Source organism: Mercenaria mercenaria, chromosome 2 (genome assembly GCF_021730395.1).
Source record: "Mercenaria mercenaria strain notata chromosome 2, MADL_Memer_1, whole genome shotgun sequence".
Taxonomy (NCBI): domain Eukaryota; kingdom Metazoa; phylum Mollusca; class Bivalvia; order Venerida; family Veneridae; genus Mercenaria; species Mercenaria mercenaria.
The window spans coordinates 74704050-74730482 of NC_069362.1; the positions used below are offsets into that span (position 1 = coordinate 74704050).

Below are 26433 nucleotides of genomic sequence, written 5' to 3' on the forward strand. Positions count from 1 at the left end.
GAGACCGATGCTGCTCTCTGCCGCGGAGATAAAATTAATTACCGGTGTCGATGTAAGCTCTACTTTCGTTTTCCATCCACCTCAAAAATTGACCAAAATTTTTTTTTTTTCCCCCCCCCCAGGATTTTGGACTAAGATCGGGGGTGCGCATTATACACGGGTGCGCATTATACATGGGTATCTACGGTAAATGCTGGTGTCTGTTGCAAAAGGTTGACAGGAAAGGAAGGCAGAACAAGGAGCTGCGTTTTCAAAACTAAAATTCATGCGCCCAGGTGTATGACCAAAGATGTGTTTTTTTGATAGTTAGTTTCAAGGTGACGATCATATGAAGGTCAAGGTCATCTGTTTATAGGTCAATTTGTAGGTCTTGCCAAAAGGTTTGTTGAGTGCGATTATAAAGTAAATTGGGTCATTTATGTGGACTGTAGGACCAAAATTTTTGTTTATTAAGGTTGAATGTCATAGGAGAATCAAGGTCATTTATATACAGGTCAGTCTGTGGGTCTGTTGAGTGTGAGTATGAACTAAATCAGGTCATTAATGTGGGTTGTAGGCAATCTCGTTCATACAGACAAATGGGACATTTCAATCCCTGTATGCCCGAAGGCATAAAAATGGCAACATGGAGCACAACATTGCAGTATACTTTAGTGAACTAAAGTTTTCATAATAAAACCAGGCTGACTTTCAATAACTGACTTTATTTTAAAAACAGTTGATTTCTTTGTACAAATCATTTCATTAAAAGATCATTTATCTCCATAAAGTACAGGTAATAACACACTGAGAAACAGCTATCTCATTTTAGTCCTGCAAAGAACTAATCCTGTTTAACTGTTACAGATTAAAAAAAATATATCTACATACTGTGAAATCAAAACCATATACTTCTCAGTAAAAATACAAGTATAGCAAACTTATATGAAATGATCAGGTATAAACTGATTTCAACAAGACAAAGTTTGCCACAATTAAATGTTACATTATAATGTGTTTGTTCTGTAACTCAACTCTACAACATTTAAAGATGACACATATCTTTACAATACAGAATATCACATTTCATTTTCTCATATTTTTTCTTTTCTCTTTTTATTTTAACGATGTTGTCCTCAAAGTAGCTTCCCATAAAGTTACTATTAACTTACATTTCACATCTCCACACATTTTTGTCCCAGGAAGTAACTTACAATCCCACAAGGGATTTGAAACCAACGATAAAAATACCATGGCCATGAATATATGGACTTTCATTAAGGTCTAACAAAGCATTTTGTTATCTTATTTACTGTAGACAGCTGTCCCTATCAACCTGTATGCAAACACTGGCAAAATGTTTACATTAAAACCTGCTTGACAGAAAAAAATGGACATTTCCCCCTGCTTTGTTCACCTAAACTCAAAATGTTGACTCGTATAATTCATTTTTGGAATATGATATTGACTGCTAGGTTGACTCATATCATTTGTTTTTGGTTTAGAACATTAAATAGTAGTTTATCTTGGTACATATTGCTTAACAAATGAACAAGAGTGCCAGACTGTCACAAAATACACCTGTCTGATGAAAACTGTTCAACTTAGAGAGCGGACAAGGCTAAATTAGCAGTTTTTCAAGTAATCCAAGGGCCATAACCCGAGATGGCATGGGGCCATTTGGGTGGTTATGGAACTTAGCCGAGATATTACGCCCACAAACATTGTCAGCAAGTTTGGTGAAGATCAGATGAAAACTGTTCGACTAAGAGAGCCGACAAGGCTAAATTCGCAGTTTTTCAAGTAATTCAAGGGCCATTATCCAGGATTGCCTGTGGCGATTTGGGTGGTTATCGAACTTGGTTGAGGTATTATGCCCACAAACATTGTCAGCAAGTTTGGTTAAGATCAGATGAAAACTGTATGACTTAAGAGAGTGGACATGCTTTGGATGCTGCCCGCCTGCCCGCCCACCCCCCTGCCGCGGGTGTTCACATAATACGCCCCACTCTTTCAGAGACAGGCATATCAAAAGTACTAGATGCAATCGGACAGATGCACTAAAATCAGGATAACATCATTCTGTCTCTATCCTACGCAAGCAGAAAACAACAAGAGCTGTCTCCATAGGATGACACATGCCCCCGATGGCACTTTAAATGAATAGTTATGGCCGATGTTCGAGTTTAGGACCTTTGACCTATGGAGCTGGGTCTTGCGCGTAACACGTCGTCTTACTGTGTCACACATTTATGCGTAGTTATTTTAAAATCCATGCATGAATGACAAAGATATGGACCGGACACGCCCATCAATGCACTATCATGAAAAAAGACCTTTAACATCTAAGTGTGACCTTGACCTTTGAGCTACGGACCTGGATCTTGCGCATGACACGTCGTCTTACTGTGGTACACATTCATGCCAAGTTATTTGAAAATCCATCCATTGATGACAAAGATATGGACCAGACACGCCCATCAATGCACTATCCCTTAATGTCTAAGTGTGACCTTGACCTTTGAGCTACGGACCTGGGTCTTGTGCGCGACACATCGTCTTACTGTGGTACACATTCATGCCAAGTTATTTGAAAATCCATCCATTGATGACAAAGATATGGACCGGACACGCCCATCAATGCAATAACCTTTAATGTCTAAGTGTGACCTTGACCTTTGAGCTACGGACCTGGGTCTTGCGCGTGACACGTCGTCTTACTGTGGTACACATTCATGCCAAGTTATTTGAAAATCCATCCATCTATGACAAAGATATGGACCGGACACGAAAAATGCGGACAGACCGACAGACCGACAGACTGACAGACCGACAGACAGACGGTTCAAAAACTATATGCCTCCCTTCGGGGGCATAAAAATAACTAAACCAAGTCACTGGTATTTTCCATTGCAATATTTCCCTTTCTTAGAATGCAATAATGACTGGTTTTTCTTTAACTTTCTCATGGTATATTTCTACAATTATTTTGAATTCCTCATTCCACAGCTGTTTTAGAGTCTTCTAAAATGTACGAGCTTCCTATCACAGTATCATCCTGCTCCACAAAACCACCATTACTGTCTGAGGTAGTGGCTACACAAACATCTGTGTCTGTTTTCCTGCTCTTATTTACTACACTTTCAGTCTCCACTTTCCTTTTATTACTGCCTTCAGTGACATTACCATCCTCCATCTCCTCATCTTCTTTAACTTCAACATTTCCATCACATTTTGTCTGTTCTCTCAATTTTGTTTTTTGTTCAATAGTTAACAACTTTGACTTTAAGTCTTCACCTTTCTCAGACCACTCCTCCATGGAGTCACGCTTCTTTTTCAGAAATGCCTTATCTGCCAATCTTTTTTCACTGACTGCCTTCTCTAAATATGCCTTTTCTCTATGAGATTTTAGACTTAGATTTTTCCTCAAATTAATCAGTCTGGTTTCTAAGTTGAATCCATACATTAATTTAAGAGCTGGCTTGAGCAAATGAATTAACCATAACTGACTCGGTCGCAGCTGAAATACATAACATCTTCAATTAAAGTAAATATAATCAGTTCTTATCTCTTTAAAATCAGAAACAGACTTTGGAGCGAGCTAAGAATATTCTAGAAGGTCTCCTTATAATGGTTCTATTTTTACTCCTAGCAGCCCCTAAAATGAGCCAAGTGTCCCCATTTGCATAAAACTGGGAGAGGACCTAATGATGATGCTATAGACTGAGTTTGATGAAGATGCAGAGAGTGGTTCAACAGAAATTGTTAAAAAGTATTTCTATATTTAGCTCTGGTGGCCCCTATAAGGGCGTTGAGTGTTCTCATTTGAACAAATTTGAGAGAAGACCATACAATGATGCTAAAGACATATCTTGTGAAGATCAACAAGCAAATTCGATGAATTGGAATCCCCCGCCGAAAGGGTCAGAGTTGAGGAACGGCAAAAAAATATATCCAGCAAAAAGTTAAGAATGTTACCAAGAAGCAAATAATTTCATTAGTCAAAATCAAATTAAAAGAAAATGAATGGTTTGTTTGGGTGGGGGGTGGGGTGAGGATACAACAGTTTACATGTTGATTATAAATATTGATAGAAAACGAAAATGAAAAAAAAAAAAAAAAAAAAAAAAAAAAAAAAATTGGGGGGGGGGGGGTGAGGGGGACGGGGGTGACCAAGGTAAGGTGGTGACCAGGTGTAGGTACATAACATCACATGTTTATAATAATGTTCATGGAAAAGAATGAAAGAAGTTTAATGAAATTCTTCCAATTGGTTGGTTTGTTATGTACAGATCTGTGGATTTTTAAACAATTAAAGGGCAATAACTATATGGAAAATTGACCAATCGAAAAAAAACTTGAAGGGCATCGTCGCAGTATCTTGGTTCATGTCTATTTCAAGTTTGATGAAATTCTACCTGCTAGTTACTGAGAAATGGCTGCAGACGGACATTTTTCATTAAATCAAGGGCAATAACTCTGAGGGAAATTGACCTATCAAAAAAAAAACTTGACGGGCATCAGCGCAGTATCTTGGTTCATGTCTATTTCAGATTTGATGAAATTCTACCTGTTAGTTACTGAGAAATGGCTGCAGATGGACATTTTTTATTAAATCAAGGGCAATAACTCTGAGGGAAATTGACCAATCAAAAAAAAAACTTGACGGGCATCATCGCAGTATGTTGGTTCATGTTTATTTCAAGTTTCATGAAATTCTACCAAGTAGTTACTGAGATATGGCTGCGGACGGATGGACGGACGGACTGACTGACGGACGGACAACGCCATTTCAATACCCCCCTCCCGATTTCATCGGCAGGGGATAATTAAGTAAGCTGTTCATGAGAAATTGTTTTTTGAGAATACCTTAAGGAGGTAGGTTACCTTAATATTTTTATGTGCGCATGCCCAATCGGAACCTTACGTGATGATTTACGACGATGTTTATGACAAACTAAATGTGTTTGTATATCCATTCTTCAGAAAAAAAATCATGAACCTGTCTCCGATCTGATGCTTAATGGTTTAATAATGCAGAAATAATAAATAAATTGCCTCAGAAACGCTTCAAAACACTGTTGCTTTAAAATGACGTTACGTGTCAGTTACCGCGCAAAAATAATGGCTTTTATTTTGAAAGTACGTAATTCTGTGCATTTTCTTTATCTGGACTATTTTTTAACAGCCATTATTTGCTGAAATATTTTTTATGCGTCTTTCGCTCTGAATAATAATCAATATTTTGCTTCTTTTATGTAGTTCTATTGAAATGTTATGCGGAATGTAAGAAAATGGATGATGGTAAACAATGTTACTGGGAATATAGCTGGTCAGAGACCACCAATTCAAAAAAGTACAGGAACTTACTGGGAATAAGGTAAGTGTATACCTGGGAATAAGGTAACGTCTGTGCGTTCTGATTGGTCAGTCATGTAAACAAACCCTGGAAGTGATTATTTTTTCAAAATTGATATTTTTTCACTGCATTTACAGTATTTTATTATACATTTTGACAAAATTTGCTACATTTTATGTGATTGAAAAAAAGTTTTATCAAACGAATTTCTCCCGCCATGTCAATGATGTAAACAGGGGGTCATCTCATTCACACGAAAATTTCTTAAATAAAGTATCACTATTCATATGTTTTTCGTCCGATATTTTGGTAGAACTAAGATAGTTCTTGAAAAACTTGTAATTAGATATACATGTTTCGATGTATGGAAGGCTGTACATGCCATAATGTTACAATGTAAGTCTATGGGAAAACAATTGGTGGTCTCTAACCAGCTTGGTGAAAGGTTATGTAATACGGCCATTTTCAAATAAAAAAAATACCTATTTTTCAGTTTCTTTTGATAATTTGTTACTTATATATTGAAACTAAGCTCTAAAATTGTTCAAATTTCAGTAGAAAATTGTGGTTTCTAGAATTAAACTGATGTTACCATCGAAACGAAGCCTGTGACCTATATATCTAAATGTGAATTTCAAAAGCGTTGCCACTGGTCTATTTAAGAAACACAGCTTCGGCTTTTTATTTGCATTTCAACAATGTACATAATAATAATAGCATGCAAAACGATTTTCCATAAAAATGTCAGACGAGGGGTACTGCTGTAAGTATTTTAAGCTGTGAAATTTGTTTAAATAGATGCAAGTAACATGAAAATATAACTTATGTTAGAAATAAAATGTTTTTAAAGCTACATTAAGAAGAAATATAATCTCATTTAGTATTTTTTATAAGAAATTACTATAAAAAAACAAGATATAAGCTATTTTAAACATCTCTGTTGCCATGGTTACTTTAAACTTAAATAGGGTACCATGTAAAATGCTTGGTACTTTGCTAATACTATTACACAAATATTCCATGCTGGCCATTAACAGAATGGCACTGAAGCCGTCGAAAAACCTGTTTTCATACATAGTTGTTTAAAAATGAGAGAAAATGCGTTACCATGGAAACACGAACCCCGCGACATATACATTTTAAGCTTATATTAGAAAGCTAACGCGCATACTTGTAAAATTATTAATTATGCAAATTTCTATGGATAACAATAAAACCAAAATACACTGAAAACTGTTAAGTATACGTATTTTCCTTCTTCTTTCTATATAAAATACCTTTGGAGTGTCATGTTCTTCAAACCTGTATAAAAATTGTACTTGAAGGGCCAGAGATATACGAAATTGAGATTGTAGCAGTTAAATCATTCAATTACATGAAATACAAAAAATTGATGCGGTTCAACTAATCTGAATTTACCCTGGTAACATGGTAACCTACCTCCTTAAAATGATGATACAGACCAAGTTTAATGAATATCCATCAAGCAGTTCATGTGAAGAAGTTATTTAAAGGTGTTTCTATTTTAAGCTCTAATGGCTCCTAGCAGTGGTCAAACTCCCCCATCTGAATAATATCGGAAGAGGACCTTAAAACTATGCTACACATCAAGCAGTTCATCGGAAGATGTCTTTTAAAGGTATTTCTACTTTTAGCTCTAGCTGCCACTAAAAGGGGCCAAGTGCCCCTATTAGAACAAATCTGGGAGAGGACAAAATAATGATGCTGAAGATCTAGTGTGATGAAGATCCATCAAGCGGTTCATCAAGAGTTATTTAAAGGTATTATCATCTTTAGCTGCCCATGAAACGGACCAATTGCCCTTCTTGGAACAAAATTTAGAATGCCCATTAAAATGATGCTTAAGATCTAGTCTAAAGAAGATCCATCCAGTGGTTCATGACAGGTATTTTTATTTTCAGCTCTAGAGGCCCTTAACAGGTTAACTGGGACCAAACGCCCCCATCTGAACAAATTTGGGAGAGGCCCTTTTAATGATAATACTGATAAAGTTTGATAAAGATCTATCAAGCAGTTCATGAAAAGAAGTCATTTAAATGTTGTTCTGGCTGCCCGAAAAAAGGGGCCAAGCTGAAATATTTGAACAAATTTGTTAGAGGACTAAACCAGGGTGCTATTGACAAAGTTAGGAAACTGACAAGTAGTTTCAAAGACGTCATTTGCAGAAAAGTGTGGGCAGATGGACAATAAACAGACAACAGATGGTGAGCAATCACAATAGCTCACCTGGTAAGCTAAAAAGCATAATCTCAACCTTCCCTGCTGCCATTTACTTGACTTTTCTTTAGAACAAATTAAATGAAAGATGGCTTTTATAATTACCAAGATAAAATTGTGTATTTTGTCAAAAATATATTTACCAAAAAAGAAAAATAGTAATTTTTTACCTGCATTGCATCAAAATAATAACCAACAGTTTCACTTTTAAATTATCAAGATAAAATTGTACATTTTGTCACAAATATATTTTACCAAAAAAAGAAGAAAAAAACACCTTTTCTTACCTGCATGAAGTCAAAGGAAAAACCAACATTTTCTGTGAAATTCTCAGTAAATACTGGAACCTTGGCATATTTCTGGCTAAAGTGCGTAAGTAGAGTGAATTTAGCATTCATTTGCCTACCAACTTCAATTGCTTGAGATGTTGTACTGAAATAGCAAAACAAAGTCAGGCAAGTCCCAATTAAACAGAAACACCTGAAGTTATGTGTATTAACTTTTATCCTGCTTTTCTAAAATGGTCTATTATTCATTTTGGGCAGTGCAAATTATTATCCAAAGGGGTGTTCACTGAAAATTTACTGAGCGCATAGCAATCAGTGCAGATCATGATCAGCCTTCATGGATGTGCAAGCTGATCTAGGTCTACACTGATAGCAGAGGCAAAATCACTTGCCTCCTGCAAGCTAAAGGTTGAATTACAGTTACGTGGGCCATTCTAAAAATAATGACAATGACCAACTTCGGTATAAGTTTGACAAGCAAAAAACTTATGTTTTACATGGATGGTACAATAGTGACTCCTTTATATTCCTGCAAAATTTTACTGACAACTATGGTATCATTTTGTAGATATTTAGTTTTGTATCAGATGTAATAATATACACTAAGCAAAATACATGTAGCTATGATAAGCAAACAAAAGTCAGGAAGTAGAGCGTACATTAAAGTATGTTGTTCTTCAGAAATACTCGCAAGGTAGATACACTTCATATGGGAAGTCCACAGTATCAAAGAAAACTGTTTACAGGTGGGTATGTAAATTTAAGAATGGTCAGGCAGACCTGGAAGACAGGGCTCGTCCTGGCAGGCCCATCAAGAACTAGAAGATGCTTTTGTAGACAAGAGATCACAGAGTGATCTTGGCGCCCACCATTGAAACATTTTTGAATGTTCCAAATTTCAAGACTAGCTCAAAATCTTAAAAGTAGGTAACTAATAATTTTAACTAATAATTAAACCTATACCCTAAACAAGAGAGATAACACCATTAATGAGTTATATGCAATTATTATTTTTTTCTTATTATGATACAAAGAATGCACATATAATTACTTATATTGTAACTAGTAATTAAACCCAGAAATTTGAGTACTAAACAAATTAATCATCAATCTGCTAGGGTAGTCCATTCACTGCTGTGGTGTAATAGGAAAATAATGAACAACTTGAATCATTATCTCATTATTGTCTGCAGACTTTATGACCCTTCTACAGGTAAGGCCATAAAAAACAATTAACTACATACTAAATATCAAAAGCTTAGGCCTTGCAGTTTCAGGCAAGAAGATTTTTAAAGATTTTTCCTATATAAGTCTATGAAAAATGTGAGACCTCCTGGGGCAGGGCCTCTTTTCACCCCAGGGTTATAATTTGAACAATTTTGGTAAAGGACCACAAGGCAATGCTTCATACCAAATATCAAAGGCCTGGGTCTTGCGGTTTTAGACAAGAAGATGTTTTCCTATAGAAGTCTATGTAAAACTTGTGACCCAGGGGCACAATTTGACCTTCATAGAGGACCATTTAATGATGTCACATGCCAAATATCAAGGCTCTACGCTTTGCAGTTTTGGACAAGAAGATTCTTAAAGTGTTTCCTTTCAGTTGCCATGGCAACCAGAGTTCTGCATGGAATTCAATTTTTTGAAAATTTTGAAAGGGTGCCATCCAAGGATTATTCCTATGAAGTTTAGTGTAATTCTGCCCAGTGGTTTTCAAGAAGAGATTTTTTTAGAAATTGCTGACGGACGCACGATTGATGACGGACGATGAGCAGTCACAAAAGCTCACCACGAGCCATTGGCTCAGGTGAGCTATAAAAACAAGTGTGACGGACAGATGGCCCTTTGACCTTGACCTTTGATGGAGTGACCCTAAAACAATAGGGGTCATCTACTCTTTAATTCCTATCACCCTATGAAGTTTGAAGGTTCTAGGTCAAACGGTTCTCAAGTTACTGACCAGAAATGGACTGCCATATTCTGGCCGCTGCAACCTTGACCTTTAATGGAGTGACCCCAAAATCAATAGGGGTCATCTACTCTGCACGTCCGATCATCCTATGAAGTTTCAACATTCTGGGTCAAGTGGTTCTCAAGTTATTGATTGGAGATGGTTTTACATGTTCAGGCCCCTATGACCTTGACCTTTAACAGTGACCCCAAAATCTGTAGGGGTCATCTACTCTGCATGTCCAATCACCCTAAGAAGTTTCAACATTCTGGGTCAAGTGGTTTGCAATTTATTGATTGCAAATAGTTTTCAATGTTCAGGTGGAGCGACCCCAAAAACAATAGGGGCCATCTACTCCATAAGCCCTGCCACCCTATGAAGTTTAAGGTTCTAGGTCAATGGATTTTAGACTTCCAGGGGTTACTTTGAGGACTTTCTGGTGTTACTCTGAGACGTTTCAGACTTTCAGGGGTTTCTGTAAGCAGTTTAAGACTTTCAGGGGTTACTATGAAGGATTTCAGACTTCCAGGGGTTAATGTGAGGAGTTTCAGACTTTCAGGGGTTACTGTGAAGGATTTCAGATTTCTAGGCATTAACGTGAAGAGTTTCAGACTTCCAGGGGTTAATGTGAGGAGTTTCAGACTTTCCGGGGTTACTATGAAGGATTTCAGATTTCTAGGCGTTAACGTGAAGAGTTTCAGACTTTCAAGGGTTTCTGTGAGGAGTTTAAGACTTTCTGGGGTTACTGTGAAGGATTTCAGATTTCTAGGCGTTAACGTGAAGAGTTTCAGACTTTCAAGGGTTTCTGTGAAGAGTTTAAGACTTTCCGGGGTTACTGTGAAGGATTTCAGATTTCTAGGCGTTAACGTGAAGAGGTTCAGACTTCCAAGGGTTTCTGTGAAGAGTTTAAGACTTTCCGGGGTTACTGTGAAGGATTTCAGATTTCTAAGCGTTAACGTGAAGAGTTTCAGACTTTCAAGGGTTTCTGTGAAGAGTTTAAGGCTTTCCGGGGGTTACTGCGAAGGATTTCAGATTTCCAGGAGTTAACGTGAAGAGTTTCAGACTTTCAAGGGTTTCTGTGAAGAGTTTAAGGCTTTTTCGGGGGTTACTGCGAAGGATTTCAGATTTCCAGGAGTTAACGTGAAGAGTTTCAGACTTTCAAGGGTTTCTGTGAAGAGTTTAAGACTTTCTGGGGTTACTGTGAAGGATTTCAGATTTCCAGGCGTTAACGTGAAGAGTTTCAGACTTTCAAGGGTTTCTGTGTAGAGTTTAAGACTTTCCGGGGTTACTGTGAAGGATTTCAGATTTCTAGGCGTTAACATGAAGAGCTTCAAACTTTCAAGGGTTTCTGTGAAGAGTTTAAGACTTTCCATGGTTGCTGTGAAGGATTTCAGATTTCTAGGCGTTAACGTAAAGAGTTTCAGACTTTCAAGGGTTTCTGTGAAGAGTTTAAGACTTTCAGGGGTTACTGCGAAGGATTTCAGATTTCTAGGCTTTAACGTGGAGGTTCAGACTTCCAAGGGTTTCTGTGAAGACTTTAAGACTTTCCGGGGTTACTCTGAAGGATTTCAGATTTCTAGGCGTTAACGTGAAGAGGTTCAGACTTCCAAGGGTTTCTGTGAAGAGTTTACGGCTTTCCGGGGTTACTGCGAAGAATTTCAGATTTCCAGGAGTTAACGTGAAGAGTTTCAGACTTTCAAGGGTTTCTGTGAAGAGTTTAAGACTTTCTGGGGTTACTGTGAAGGATTTCAGATTTCTAGGCATTAACGTGAAGAGGTTCAGGCTTTCAAGGGTTTCTGTGAAGAGTTTAAGACTTTCAGGGGTTACTGTGAAGGATTTCAGATTTCTAGGCGTTAACGTGAAGAGTTTCAAACTTTCAAGGGTTTCTGTGAAGAGTTTAAGACTTTCCGGGGTTACTATGATGGGATTTGGACTTTCTGGGTTTACTATGAGGGGATTTGGACTTTGGGTTTACTCTTATTGAGTGTTTACCTGTGTCTTTTAAAGGCAGCATCTTCTTCGCCATAATCATCAAATGTTGCCTCATGTATGAGAATATCACAGTCTTTACCTACAATACATACATACAAATGGTAAAACTTTCCATATAAATCAAGAATAAAACTGGAATAGTGTTCTCTTAAAATCAGTATATAGTTTTATTTATAAGGATAAAACAAGCTAAAGAATAACATGTCATGCTAGAAAGAAGATTATACAGTATCATAATTTGCCTACAAGATGTCTGCTCATCCCCATGGTTTTATTGTCATCGTGGTTTTACTATTGTCACCATGATTTTACTATAATTATCCTCATAGTTTTACTACTGTCATCATGGTTTTACTATTATCATTGCCATGGTTTTCTTACTGCAATCATGGTTAAGTATTATTATATTTAAACTACTGCTGCAATGGTTTTACTATGTCCTAATGACTTGACTATTGTCAACGTCAACTTGATTTTACTTTTGCCATCCTGGTATTACTATTGTCATAGCAGATGTCATAGCACACATTTTTTTACTATTGTTTTCATGGGTTTACTACTGACTGCATTACTTTTATACAAACCCACTATCAGTTTCAAACCCTGATTTAGACAGCACAGTATATTTATACAAACCTGCTGTCAGTTTCAAACCATGACTGAAAGCGTAGTAAATATATACAAACCATATCGTACAAGCTCCTGGCAAGGCATGGAATCACCAGAATAGACAAGTTTCCAGCCATCTCGGTGCCTGATTGAAATTCCAAAAGAGTTGGTTGTATGAACAACAGGCATCACTACAAACTGAAAATAATCAAACAAATCTCAAATTCAAGAGTATGCTTAGTTTGAAATTTAGACTAAAGACTCCACATCTTGAGAAATTCATGTAGTCTAACTATTCAGTAATGCATCTACTCATATGCCAAACTTTGCTCAGCTTTTAGTTTTAGCATATGCTACATTTTTGCAATAAGTATGAATTTGTTCAACGGATAATAGGATAATATCAATTTTGGGGTTTGAAATATGTGGGGTCAGTATGATTAATGTATGGTAAGGCATTAGCCTAGTCCCCCTATTTATCATACTGACCCCTCATATTGTTGTGAAGGGTGATTAACAAACCCTACAATTGATTAGTCTACTGATCACATATTTTTTGCCTAAACAACATGAAAATCTACCAACCCTCCACTGAAATAAAGACATAACCCCCTATTATCCAATGAAAATGCTATAATCTTATGAGAGGTACAACAATGATGTTTGTATGACTTCAATCTCAACAAATCTAAATAAAGTTTACCTCCGAAACACCAAGAACATCTTTTGCACGTGCTATATAACTGGAGTCTTTGTTACTTTTCACAGCTTCATGTATGACATGATGCGGTATCATCCTGTAACATAAAGAATTAAAAATTTAAAGGAGTGTCCACATACACATCAAATATTTTTTTAAACTGACAGAAAATTTACTTTCATTAATAGCGCTGTAACGGAACATTCAATTTGGTAATATTTCAAACTGTTACACAGTCTGCACTACTGTGTCTGTCACAGAGAAAAAACTTGGCATAGCCATGCTCTCATATAGCCTGTGCTACTGTGTCTGTCACAGAGTAAAACTTAGCATAGCCATGCTCTCATATAGCCTGTACTACTGTGTCTGTCACAGAGTAAAACTTAGCATAGCCATGCCCTCATATAGCCTGTACTACTGTGTCTGTCACAGAGTAAAACTTTGCTATATAGCCTGTGCTACTGTGTCTGTCACAGAGTAAAACTTAGCATAGCCATGCTCTCATATAGCCTGTACTACTGTGTCTGTCACAGAGTAAAACTTAGCATAGCCATGCTCTCATATAGCCTTTACAACTGTGTCTGTCACAGAGTAAAACTTAGCATAGCCATGCTCTCATATAGCCTGTACTACTGTGTCTTTCACAGGGTAAAACTTAGCTATATAGCCTGTACTACTGTGTCTGTCACAGAGTAAAACTTAGCATAGCCATGCTCCCATATGGCCTGTACTACTGTGTCTTTCACAGAGTAAAACTTAGCATATAGCCTGTACTACTGTGTCTGTCACAGAGTAAAACTTAGCATAGCCATGCTCTCATATAGCCTGTACAACTGTGTCTGTCACAGAGTAAAAACAGTATTAGCTAAGTAGTAAAACAATTAGCATAGCCATGCTCTCATATAGCCTGTAACTTACTGTAGGTACTTTCAAGAGTAAAAACTTTGCTATATAGCCTGTACTACTGTGTCTGTCACAGAGTAAAACTTAGCATAGCCATGCTCTCATATAGCCTGTACTACTGTGTCTGTCACAGAGTAAAACTTAGCATAGCCATGCTCTCATATGGCCTGTACAACTGTGTCTGTCACAGAGTAAAACTTAGCATAGCCATGCTCTCATATAGCCTGTACTACTGTGTCTTTCACAGAGTAAAACTTAGCATAGCCATGCTCTCATATAGCCTGTACTACTGTGTCTTTCACAGAGTAAAACTTTGCTATATAGCCTGTACTACTGTGTCTGTCACAGAGTAAAACTTAGCATAGCCATGCTCTCATATAGCCTGTACTACTGTGTCTGTCACAGAGTAAAACTTAGCTATATGGCCTGTACTACTGTGTCTGTCACAGAGTAAAACTTAGCATAGCCATGCTCTCATATAGCCTGTACTACTGTGTCTTTCACAGAGTAAAACTTAGCATAGCCATGCTCTCATATAGCCTGTACTACTGTGTCTTTCACAGAGTAAAACTTTGCTATATAGCCTGTACTACTGTGTCTGTCACAGAGTAAAACTTAGCATAGCCATGCTCTCATATAGCCTGTACTACTGTGTCTGTCACAGAGTAAAACTTAGCATAGCCATGCTCTCATATGGGCCTGTACAACTGTGTCTTCGTCACAGAGTAAAACTTAGCATAGCCATGCTCTCATATGGGCCTGTACTACTGTGTCTTCACAGAGTAAAACTTAGCATAGCCATGCTCTCATATAGCCTGTACTACTGTGTCTGTCACAGAGTAAAACTTGTGCCTATATGCCTGTACTAACTGTTCTGTCACAGAGTAAAACTTAGCATAGCCATGCTCTCATATAGCCTGTACTACTGTGTCTGTCACAGAGTAAAACTTAGCATAGCCATGCTCTCATATGCCTGTACTACTGTGTCTTTCACAGAGTAAACTTAGCAAGCCTGCTCTCATATAGCCTGTACTACTGTGTCTTTCACAGAGTAAAACTTAGCATAGCCATGCTCTCATATAGCCTGTACTACTGTGTTTGTCACAGAGTAAATCTTAGCATAGCCATGCTCTCATATAGCCTGTACTACTGTGTTTGTCACAGAGTAAAACTTAGCATAGCCATGCTCTCAAATAGCCTGTACTACTGTGTCTTTCACAGGGTAAAACTTAGCTATATAGCCTGTACTACTGTGTCTGTCACAGAGTAAAACTTAGCATAGCCATGCTCTCATATAGCCTGTACTACTGTGTCTGTCACAGAGTAAAACTTTGCATAGCCATGCTCTCATATAGCCTGTACTACTGTGTCTGTCTCAGAGTAAAACTTAGCATAGCCATGCTCTCATATAGCCTGTACTACTGTGTCTGTCACAGAGTAAAACTTAGCATAGCCATGCTCCCATATGGCCTGTACTAATGTGTCTGTCACAGAGTAATACTTACATAGCCGCCTCATATAGCCTGTACTCTGTGTCTGTCACAGAGTAAAACTTAGCATAGCCATGCTCTCATAGATATGCTGGTCTTCACAGGTAAAATACTATATGCTGTAACTGGTCTTCACAGAGTAAAACTTAGCATAGCCATGCTCTCATATAGCCTGTACTACTGTGTCTGTCACAGAGTAAAACTTAGCATAGCGATGCTCTCATATGGCCTGTACTACTGTGTCTGTCACAGAGTAAAACTTAGCAAAGCTATGCTCTCATATGGCCTGTACTACTGTGTCTGTCACAGAGTAAAACTTAGCATAGCCATGCTCCCATATGGCCTGTACTACTGTGTCTGTCACAGAGTAAAACTTAGCAAAGCCATGCTCTCATATAGCCTGTACTACTGTGTCTGTCACAGAGTAATACTTAGCAAAGCGATGCTCTCATATAGCCTGTACTACTGTGTCTGTCACAGAGTAAAACTTAGCTATATAGCCTGTACTACTGTGTCTGTCACAGAGTAAAACTTAGCAAAGCCATGCTCCCATATGGCCTGTACTACTGTGTCTGTCACAGAGTAAAACTTAGCATAGCCATGCTCTCATATAGCCTGTACTACTGTGTCTGTCACAGAGTAAAACTTAGCATAGCCATGCTCTCATATGGCCTGTACTACTGTGTCTGTCACAGAGTAAAACTTAGCATAGCGATGCTCTCATATGGCCTGTACTACTGTGTCTGTCACAGAGTAAAACTTAGCATAGCCATGCTCTCATATAGCCTGTACTACTGTGTCTGTCACAGAGTAAAACTTAGCATAGCCATGCTCTCATATAGCCTGTACTACTGTGTCTGTCACAGAGTAAAACTTAGCATAGCGATGCTCTCATATAGCCTGTACTACTGTGTCTGTCACAGAGTAAAACTTAGCATAGCCATGCTCTCATATAGCCTGTACTACTGTGTCTGTCACAGAGTAAAACTTAGCATAGCCATGCTCCCATATAGCCTGTACAACTGTGTCTTTCACAGAGTAAAACTTAGCATAGCCATGCTCTCATATAGCCTGTACTACTGTGTCTTTCAAAGGGTAAAACTTAGCTATATAGCCTGTACATCTGTGTCTTTCACAGAGTAAAACTAAGCATAGCCATGCTCCCATATAGCCTGTACTACTGTGTCTGTCACAGAGTAAAACTTAGCATAGCCATGCTCTCATATAGCCTGTACTACTGTGTCTGTCACAGAGTAAACTTAGCATAGCCATGCTCTCATATGGCCTGTACTACTGTGTCTGTCACAGAGTAAACTTAGCATAGCCATGCTCCCATATAGCCTGTACTACTGTGTCTGTCACAGAGTAAAACTTAGCATAGCCATGCTCCCATATAGCCTGTACTACTGTGTCTGTCACAGAGTAAAACTAAGCATAGCCATGCTCCCATATAGCCTGTACTGCTGTGTCTGTCACAGAGTAAAACTTAGCATAGCCATGCTCTCATATGGCCTGTACTACTGTGTCTGTCAGAGAGTAAAACTTAGCATAGCCATGCTCTCATATAGCCTGTACTACTGTGACTGTCACAGAGTAAAACTTAGCATAGCCATGCTCCCATATGGCCTGTACTACTGTGTCTGTCACAGAGTAAAACTTAGCATAGCCATGCTCCCATATAGCCTGTACTACTGTGTCTGTCACAGAGTAAAACTTAGCATAGCCATGCTCCCATATGGCCTGTACTACTGTGTCTGTCACAGAGTAAACTTAGCATAGCCATGCTCCCATATAGCCTGTACTACTGTGTCTGTCACAGAGTAAAACTAGCATAGCCATGCTCCATATAGCCCGTACTGCTGTGTCTGTCACAGAGTAAAACTAGCTGCACGCTCCCATATAGCCTGTACTACTGTGTCTGTCACAGAGTAAAACTTAGCATAGCCATGCTCCCATATAGCCTGTACTACTGTGTCTGTCACAGAGTAAAACTAAGCATAGCCACGCTCCCATATAGCCTGTACTGCTGTGTCTGTCACAGAGTAAAACTAAGCATAGCCACGCTCCCATATAGCCTGTACTACTGTGTCTGTCACAGAGTAAAACTTAGCATAGCCATGCTCCCATATGGCCTGTACTACTGTGTCTGTCACAGAGTAAAACTTAGCATAGCCATGCTCTCATATAGCCTGTACTACTGTGTCTGTCACAGAGTAAAACTTAGCATAGCCATGCTCTCATATAGCCTGTACTACTGTGTCTGTCACAGAGTAAAACTTAGCTCATATAGCCTGTACTGCTGTGTCTGTCACAGAGTAAAACTTAGCATAGCCATGCTCTCATATGGCCTGTACTACTGTGTCTGTCACAGAGTAAAACTTAGCATAGCCATGCTCCCATATAGCCTGTACTACTGTGTCTGTCACAGAGTAAAACTTAGCATAGCCTGTACTACTGTGTCTGTCACAGAGTAAAACTTAGCATAGCCATGCTCTCATATGGCCTGTACTTCTGTGTTTGTCACAGAGTAAAACTTAGCATAGCCATGCTCTCATATAGCCTGTACTACTGTGTCTGTCACAGAGTAAAACTAAGCATAGCCATGCTCTCATATAGCCTGTACTGCTGTGTCTGTCACAGAGTAAAACTTAGCATAGCCATGCTCCATATAGCCTGTACTACTGTGTCTGTCACAGAGTAAACTTAGCTAGCATCTCATATAGCCTGTACTACTGTGTCTGTCACAGAGTAAAACTAAGCATAGCCATGCTCTCATATGGCCTGTACTACTGTGTCTGTCACAGAGTAATACTTAGCATAGCCATGCTCTCATATAGCCTGTACTACTGTGTCTGTCACAGAGTAAACTTAGCATAGCCATGCTCTCATATGGCCTGTACTACTGTGTCTGTCACAGAGTAAACTTAGCATAGCCATGCTCTCATATGGCCTGTACTACTGTGTCTGTCACAGAGTAATACTTAGCATAGCCATGCTCCCATATGGCCTGTACTACTGTCGACTAGCACAGCACAACTGATGAAACTCCAACATACTGACTTAAATAATGCAGACTGAATTGCTTTAGAACAACTCAAATGTTGCTGTTTTGACTTTGCAATTTAAAGAGTATATAATACATTAAAACCATTTTCTAAATGTATTTTAAATTTTAACTTTTGTGCACAAAATTAAGTTGAGGTCATTGCAAACTCTTGCCATGTTTTTGTTTGACAGATGAATCATCTTTGGCACTTTGCCAGTACTAATTAATTGTTAACTGAGAAAAATTGTGTAGTATGTTTAATTCAAAAGATGTTTACATATGGAATTATGAGTAAATCTGCCACAGGAAACTTTGTAAAAAGCGCATGTCCCAATGCAAGTCTATAGCAAGAAGTAAAATAGGGTCAGAGCGAAAGTCAAAGAGACACTGATGGTTGCTGCATAGATCATTACTGGCATGTCCATCACCGCTAAATTTCAACACTCTTGGCCATGGTCTCAAGTCACTGTCAGGCTCCTGTACTTACTTTTGATCAAGGACCTCAAAATATAGGACATTATCCATGTCCAATATACCATTAAGTTTCAACATGTAAGTCAGTGGTCTCAAGTTATTCAAAAAAATGATTTACATGAACAGGCCATGTACCTTGACCTTTAATAACTGACCCAAATCAATAGGTCATTACTTGTATGTCAATCATCCTATAGATTCACATCTGGTCAATGGTTCTCAAATATTGATATAACTGTATCAAGTCAGGCCCGTGACCTTGACCTTTAACGGAGTGGTACCAAAAACATAGGTCATCTCTACATACAAACATCCTGAAGTTCAAATTCTGGTCAAGAGGTCAAGTTATTGATGAAATGTTCCATGTTCAGGCCCCTGTGGCCTTGACCTTTAACAGAGTCACCCTAAAATCGTTAGGGGTCATCTTCTCTGCATGACCAATCATCCTATGAAGTTTCATCATTCTGGGTCAAGTGGTTCTCAAGTTACTGACCGGAAATGGTTTTCAATGTTCAGGCCCCTGTGACCTTGACCTTTCACAGAGTGACCCCAAAATCAATAGGGGTCATCTACTCTGCATGAGCAATCATCCTATTAAGTTTCAACATTCTGGGTCAAGTGGTTCTCAAGTTACTGACCGGAAATGGTTTTCAATGTTCAGGCCCCTGTGACCTTGACCTTTAATGGAGTGACCCCAAAATCAATAGGGGTCATCTACTTTGCATGTACAATCATCCTATGAAGTTTCAACATTCTGGGTTAAGTGGTTCTCTAGTTATTGATCGGAAATGATTTTCCATGTTCAGGCCCCTGTGACCTTGACCTTTGATGGAGTGACCCCAAAATCAATAGCGGTCATCTACTCTTCATTATCAATCATCCTATGAAGTTTCAACATTCTGGGTCAAGTGGTTCTCTAGTTATTGATCAGAAATGGTTTTCAATGTTCAGGCCCCTGTGACCTTGACCTTTGACGGAGTGACCCCAAAATCAATAGGGGTCATCTACTCTTCATGATCAATCATCCTATGAAGTTTCAACATTCTGGGTCAAGTGGTTCTCTAGTTATTGATCGGAAATGGTTTTCAATGTTCAGGCCCGTGTGACCTTGACCTTTGACGGAGTGACCCCAAAATCAATAGGGGTCATCTACTCTTCATGGCCAATCATCCTATGAAGTTTCAACATTCTTGGTCAAGTGGTTCTCTAGTTATTGATCGGAAATGGTTTTCAATGTTCAGGCCCCTGTGACCTTGACCTTTGACAGTGACCCCAAAATCAATAGGGGTCGTCTACTACAGCAGCCCTACAACCCTATGAAATTTGAAGGTTCTAGGTCAAATGGTTCTCCAGTTATTGCTCGGAAATGAAGTGTGACGGACGGACGGACGGACAGACGGACAGGGCAAAAACAATATGTCTCCTGGGGGAGACATAATAACCAATCAAATAGTGTTATGAAGTAGGTGTTGTTATATTTTCTGGTCCTTTGGAATCATGGAGTCCATTCAATAAATGTGTAATAGAATTCCGCTTAAGCCAGTGCTAGTATGCGTGAGAGGTTTTGCACTTTTCAATACCTCTCATGAACAGACTCAGTCAAACCAAGTCTTCTATTATTCTTCTTGGTTGCATTCTTTGCTTCCAAAGGATCTTTTTACAGATTTTATTGCTGTTTTATCATTTTCCATTATGTACATTTGCCTTCATTAGCAGTGGATATTCCAAAATGACTGTTCAATTGTAGCACAATATGTATTTTCCAGGCTTTTCCCAGATTAAACCACAACTGATATATTTCAAATCTTCAAACTGCTTTATCTGTATGTCATTATATTTATCCCATGAATACTTACTCAATAGTACTTTCTATAGGAGCTACACAGGTGGAGAACAGATTGAACCATTTCTTCAGTGGAACAGGGGCAAAAACTGTCAACCTATCACTCCTCTCGGCCATACTAATAACTTTCCGGCGAGCTTCTAACACACCAAACATTCCCTAAAATGTGCAAAAACTGGAAATGTAATACATTTTCAATATCCTTTAAGCACCATTTCTTAACAGCGAACAATATTTCAGTTTTTGAAGTTGGTCAGCTAAACTAAGTATTTCTCAAAATCCCACCTGAAACAATTTTAGTAGAGCATTTCTCAATATCTCACCTGAAAAAATTTGAGTTGAACTGACAGCATTTCTCAATATTTCACCTGTATTAATGTTTTTCTCGAAGTACCAACATGAAGGAGAAGCCAGGAAAAAAGTCTTTGACAAAACAAGTGAATGAAATACAAAGTCCCCTACTGAAAGGTGAGAGATTATCTCAACTGCTGTATAACCTAATGACCTGATATCTATCAATGATGTAGAATATGTGCTATATATACAACACATTATAACATACATTGTTTGGACTGAAACATGCATGTATATAGTTTGTGGTGTGCCTCAGGGTAGTATACTGGGTCCATTGTTATTTTTGTGCTATGTGAATGATATGGGTATTAGCATTAGTAAAAATTGCAAGTTAATTTTATATGCTGATGATAGCGCTATTCTATTCTCTCATAAGAACCCAGATGTGATCAGTTCTGTTTTAGGTAATGAACTTGCTGGTTGTAGTAAATGGCTGATAGATAATAAACTATCATTACATTTAGGAAAAACAGAGTGTATTCTATTCGGCTCTAGACGTAAGCTCAATAAATTCAAGATTTTTCAGTTCATTGTAATGGACATACAATTAAGGCACAGGACTCTGTTAAATACTTGGGAGCTATGTTGGATAAAGACCTATCTGCCACTTCTATTGTTAATAATATTGTTAATAAAGTCAATTCAAGATTAAAGTTTTTATATAGGCAAAAGAATTATTCAAATGAATCATTAAGAAAAACTCTATGTAATGCACTCTTACAGTGCCATTTTGATTATGCTAGTTCGTCATGGTATTGTGGACACACAAAACAATTGAAGTGTAAACTACAAATTGCTCAAAATAAGATTGTGAGATATATATTGAATTATGAATGTAGAACTTCTCTGTGTGTTTCAGATTTTAGTTATCTAGGTTTATTAAATATTGAAAACAGGTGCAAGCAACTTAGACTTAATTATGTGTATAAAATATTTAATGACAAATGTCCGGCATATCTTAAAGAAAATTTTAAAAGGTGTAATGAACAACACCAGTATAACAGTAGAGGTAGTAGTACCAATTTTTATGTGCCAGCTGTAAATAGTTTTACAACTTCAACTTTTTATTATAATAGTATTTTAGACTGGAACCAATTACCTCAATTTATACATAATACTAAGAGTAAATATGCTTTTAAAAAGGAAGTTAAAAAGCACTTGATTTTAGAAGTTGGCTGAAGATTCCAGTTATATCTATTTTTAATTGTAAGTATAGTCAAATGTAGATTTTATGTGATATGATTTTAATGTGATAATATTGTTCATGTAATATATGTATGTCTATGTACTGACAACATAATTGTGCACTTACTCTGCATAAACTGTATCTGTTACTATTATTTAAATTATTTAAATACTCTTGTCCATTATGACAATATTTTCAAGGACCCTGCTGGAAATAAGCCGCAAGGCTTTTACAGGTTATCCTGTGTTTTTATATATGTCATAATTGTGCACTAGTCACCAATAATGTCTGTGATATCAAAGCTGTGTTAATATCTTATGTGCTGTTTAAATTCAATGTATGTGATAATTGTGTCAATGTGATGTATATATTTTATCTATCTATCTATCTATCTATCTATCTATCTATCTATCTATCTATAAACATCTACAGTTGTTGACTACCTGTAATATCCATAGATATACAATGCATTGTTAATAACATTCATTCTTAAACTGGTGGGGGTAAACTGGTGGGGGGGGGGAAGAGAAAAAAGATATACAATGACAAGAAAAGTGACCTAAAATAATTTACAGACTGGACAGGAAAGATCGGTGCTGACTTTTGACCTCCAGCATGACCTTGTACCTGGGTTTTATGCATGGCATACTGAACAAGAGCACCACAATGCAGAGCAATATATGCCCGAAAGTATGACCTTTGACCCCTAAGTATGACCTTGATCTTGAAGCAGGCCATCAGAAACATGCTCTCTGCATGTCGTCTGGATGTGGTGAACATTTGCGCCAAGTTTCTTTAAAATCCTTCAAGCAGTTCAAGAGTTATAGAGCAGACATGAAACTAAGTCATATGACCTTTGACCCCTAAGTGTGACCTTGACTTTGAAGCGAGCCATCCAAAACATGCGCTCTGCAGGTGGTCTCGGTGTGGTGAACATTTGTGTAAAGTTTCTTCAAAATCCTTCAAGGGGATGAGTTACAGAGCGGACACAAAATTGCTAACAAATGGACGGACAGACAGACGGACACTGGCATCATAACATTATACGTCCCTTCGGGCATATAAAACAGCCAAAATGTAAATACTAGAAAAATATTCAAACCGTAAAACTGACAAAAAGAACTTACCCCATGACTGGCAAAATGCAATGAAAGAGGCAGGACTTACCTCATGACTGGTAAAATGCAAAGAAAGCAATACAATAAAAGTGGCAGAACTTAATCTATAACTGGTAAAATGCAATGAAAGCGACAGAACTTACCCATGCCTGGCAAAATGCAATGAAAATGGCAGAACTTACCCCATGACTGTTAAAATACAATGAAAGCAGCAGAACTTACCCCATGACTGGTAAAATGCAATCAAAGCGGCAGAACTTACTCCATGACTGGCAAAATGCATTGAAAACAGCAGAACTTACCCCATGACTGATACCCAATGACTGATAAAATGCAATGAAAGCGGCAGAACTTACCCCATGATGGTCAAAATGCAGATGTGAGATAAACATGGCTTTCAAGTTGGACAGGATGTGGTGCGTCTTCTCAAGTCCATACATCTGATACAACTGAGTAAGTGTCCCCTCACCACAGTCCATCAAAAAGTATTCATCCTTTCTGTGTGTAGAAAGACAATAACTAGCTTGTGTTCTATGTGTCAATTGTTTGTCCTAAATGAACTGTATAATAAACATCTGATGTATAGTAAACAGGACAGGCTAAACTGTGATTCGAGCCATTGTTGATGTATTAAATTATTTCTTATCAAAGTAAGTTGAACTTACATACATTAAATTGTTCTTTATCAAAATAAAGTTGAACATACATATTTATATTAATTCATAAATTATTTCATCTTGATTTGTCATGGATTTTAATTCCACTTTAGCTTTTCAACTTTTTGCTCAAAAAGCAATTATTGAAAATCTAACCTGTATAGACATTCTTCATACTTCCTGCTGAGTCTGATCTAGACTACTCTTCATTAACTTTTAGCATGCTGGCGGCAAGTGATTCTGCCTTTGCGACCAGTGCAGACCAAGATCAGCCTGCACGTCCGTGCAGTCTGATCATGGTCTGCACTGTTCGCTATTCAGTCAGTAAATTTTCAGTGTACACCCTTTTCAATAATAAATGGTACTGCCCAAACTGAATGATAAACCAGTCCAGAAGTTCAGCAGGGTAAAGTTGAAATAATAAATGGCAAAAGTCATAAAATAGTGACAAACCTCATCTGTATAAGAATGGCACTTGCATTTCTTGTTAAGGCAGGTTTGGCCGAACCAGTGCCAAGGAACACTATCTCTGGGTACTCTTCTGTCTGATCTGTGAAAAACAACACACCTTACACACAATCTTGTAATCTACTATCTATGATTTACATAACACACAATCTTGTAATCTACTATCTATGATTTACATCTTATATAACACACAATCTTGTAATCTATGATGCAACAGTAAAATAGTAGGCTCAAATGACTGACTTAGTGTGAGGTTACAGTCAAACTTGCTTTACAGACCATGTCTATTAAGAGACCACTTGCATTACAAACATCTAATGATGCGCCAAGCCCTCGAGTTGTGTTAAGACATCACTTATTGTCCTTCCCTTGGGTGGTTGTTTTATGCAAGTTGTACTGTATTTCTACAGTTGACAATAGCATTTGTTAACAAGAGCTGTCTCCATAGGATGACACATGCCCCCGATGGCACTTTGAATGAATAGTTATGGCCGATGTTGGAGTTTAGGACCTTTGACCTACGGACCTGGGTCTTGCGCGCGATACGTCATCTTACTGTGCCACACATTCATGCGTAGTTATTTTAAAATCCATGCATGAATGACAAAGATATGGACCGGACATGCCCATCATTGCACTATCATGAAATATGACCCTTAACGTCTAAGTGTGACCTTGACTTTTGAGCTACGGACCTGAGTCTTGCGTGCCACACGTCATCTTACTGTGGTACACATTCATGCCCAATAATTTTAAAATCCATGCATGAATGACAAAAGATATGGACCGGACACGCCCATCAATGCACTATCATGAAATATGACTTTTAACATCTAAGTGTGACCTTGACCTTTGAGCTACAGACCTGGGTCTTGCGTGCGACACATCGTCTTATTGTGCCACACATTTATGCGTAGTTACTCGAAAATCCATCCATGGATGACAAAGATACACATTCATGCCAAGTTATTTGAAAATCCATCCATCCATGACAAAGATATGGACCGGACACGAAAATTGCAGACAGACTGACAGACTGTTCAAAAACTATATGCCTCCCTTCGGGGGCATAAAAAATAATGGTGCCCTAAGTATTTTAAAATAATCAGAAATAGAAATATTCTCACCTGCAGCTTCCTTTCTTTGCTGTTTTAACAGAGATCTGAGTTTCATCACCTCATCATCAATGTCGGACTCCTTAAAATTCATCAAGTTTGCCACCTTGTCTTCACATGTCACTTTCTTAATCATTCCAAGTGCATCAACCTTAGCTCTCCTTTTAACCTCAGCAAAAAATTCCTCTTGGTTCAGATATAACAACTCTTCCCTTAAAAAGAAATACCAATGAGGCATGATGGTCCTACATCGCTCACTCAAATCAATACATGCTTTCCTGGTGAAGGAATTCAATACAATACTATATACCAAATATCTAAGCTCTAGGCTTTCGAAGATTTAAAAACAAGAGGGTCATGACCTGTTGAACATGGCCTTGGAATCAGCAAGATAAACATTCTGACCAAGTTTCATGAAGATAGGGTCATAAATCTAGTGTTAACTAGAGCTATCACTGAAGGTGATGAATGTACCCCCTACACACACTGACACAGTACACTGCAATTTGACGCACACAAGATTGCGTAATTATGTGGACTGTATGTACATAGACTCTGTATATAGTATACTAACATTTCTGAAAGACGTTGGTACTGATCACTTGTGTGAAGTTTCATTAAACTGTGTGCAATGGTTCAGGAGATTAGGCCCGCACAAGATTGCA

The 26433-nt window shown here is 38.0% G+C and overlaps 1 protein-coding gene across 1 annotated transcript in view; it reads right to left on the minus strand.

The window, feature by feature from the left end:
* Window positions 1-684: 684 nt before the first annotated feature.
* Window positions 685-26433, minus strand: part of LOC123564330 (zinc phosphodiesterase ELAC protein 2-like) — a 70818-nt gene continuing 45069 nt past the window's right edge. Inside the window, exons 14-22 of the mRNA XM_045357831.2 lie at window positions 25781-25980; window positions 24639-24735; window positions 23886-24027; window positions 20885-21030; window positions 13119-13212; window positions 12493-12613; window positions 11807-11885; window positions 7864-8008; window positions 685-3499 (exon numbers count right to left, since the gene is read on the minus strand). Coding sequence (XP_045213766.2) covers window positions 2978-3499; window positions 7864-8008; window positions 11807-11885; window positions 12493-12613; window positions 13119-13212; window positions 20885-21030; window positions 23886-24027; window positions 24639-24735; window positions 25781-25980 — 1546 coding nt within the window. The 3' untranslated portion in view covers window positions 685-2977. The remainder of the gene's footprint in view (window positions 3500-7863; window positions 8009-11806; window positions 11886-12492; window positions 12614-13118; window positions 13213-20884; window positions 21031-23885; window positions 24028-24638; window positions 24736-25780; window positions 25981-26433) is intronic.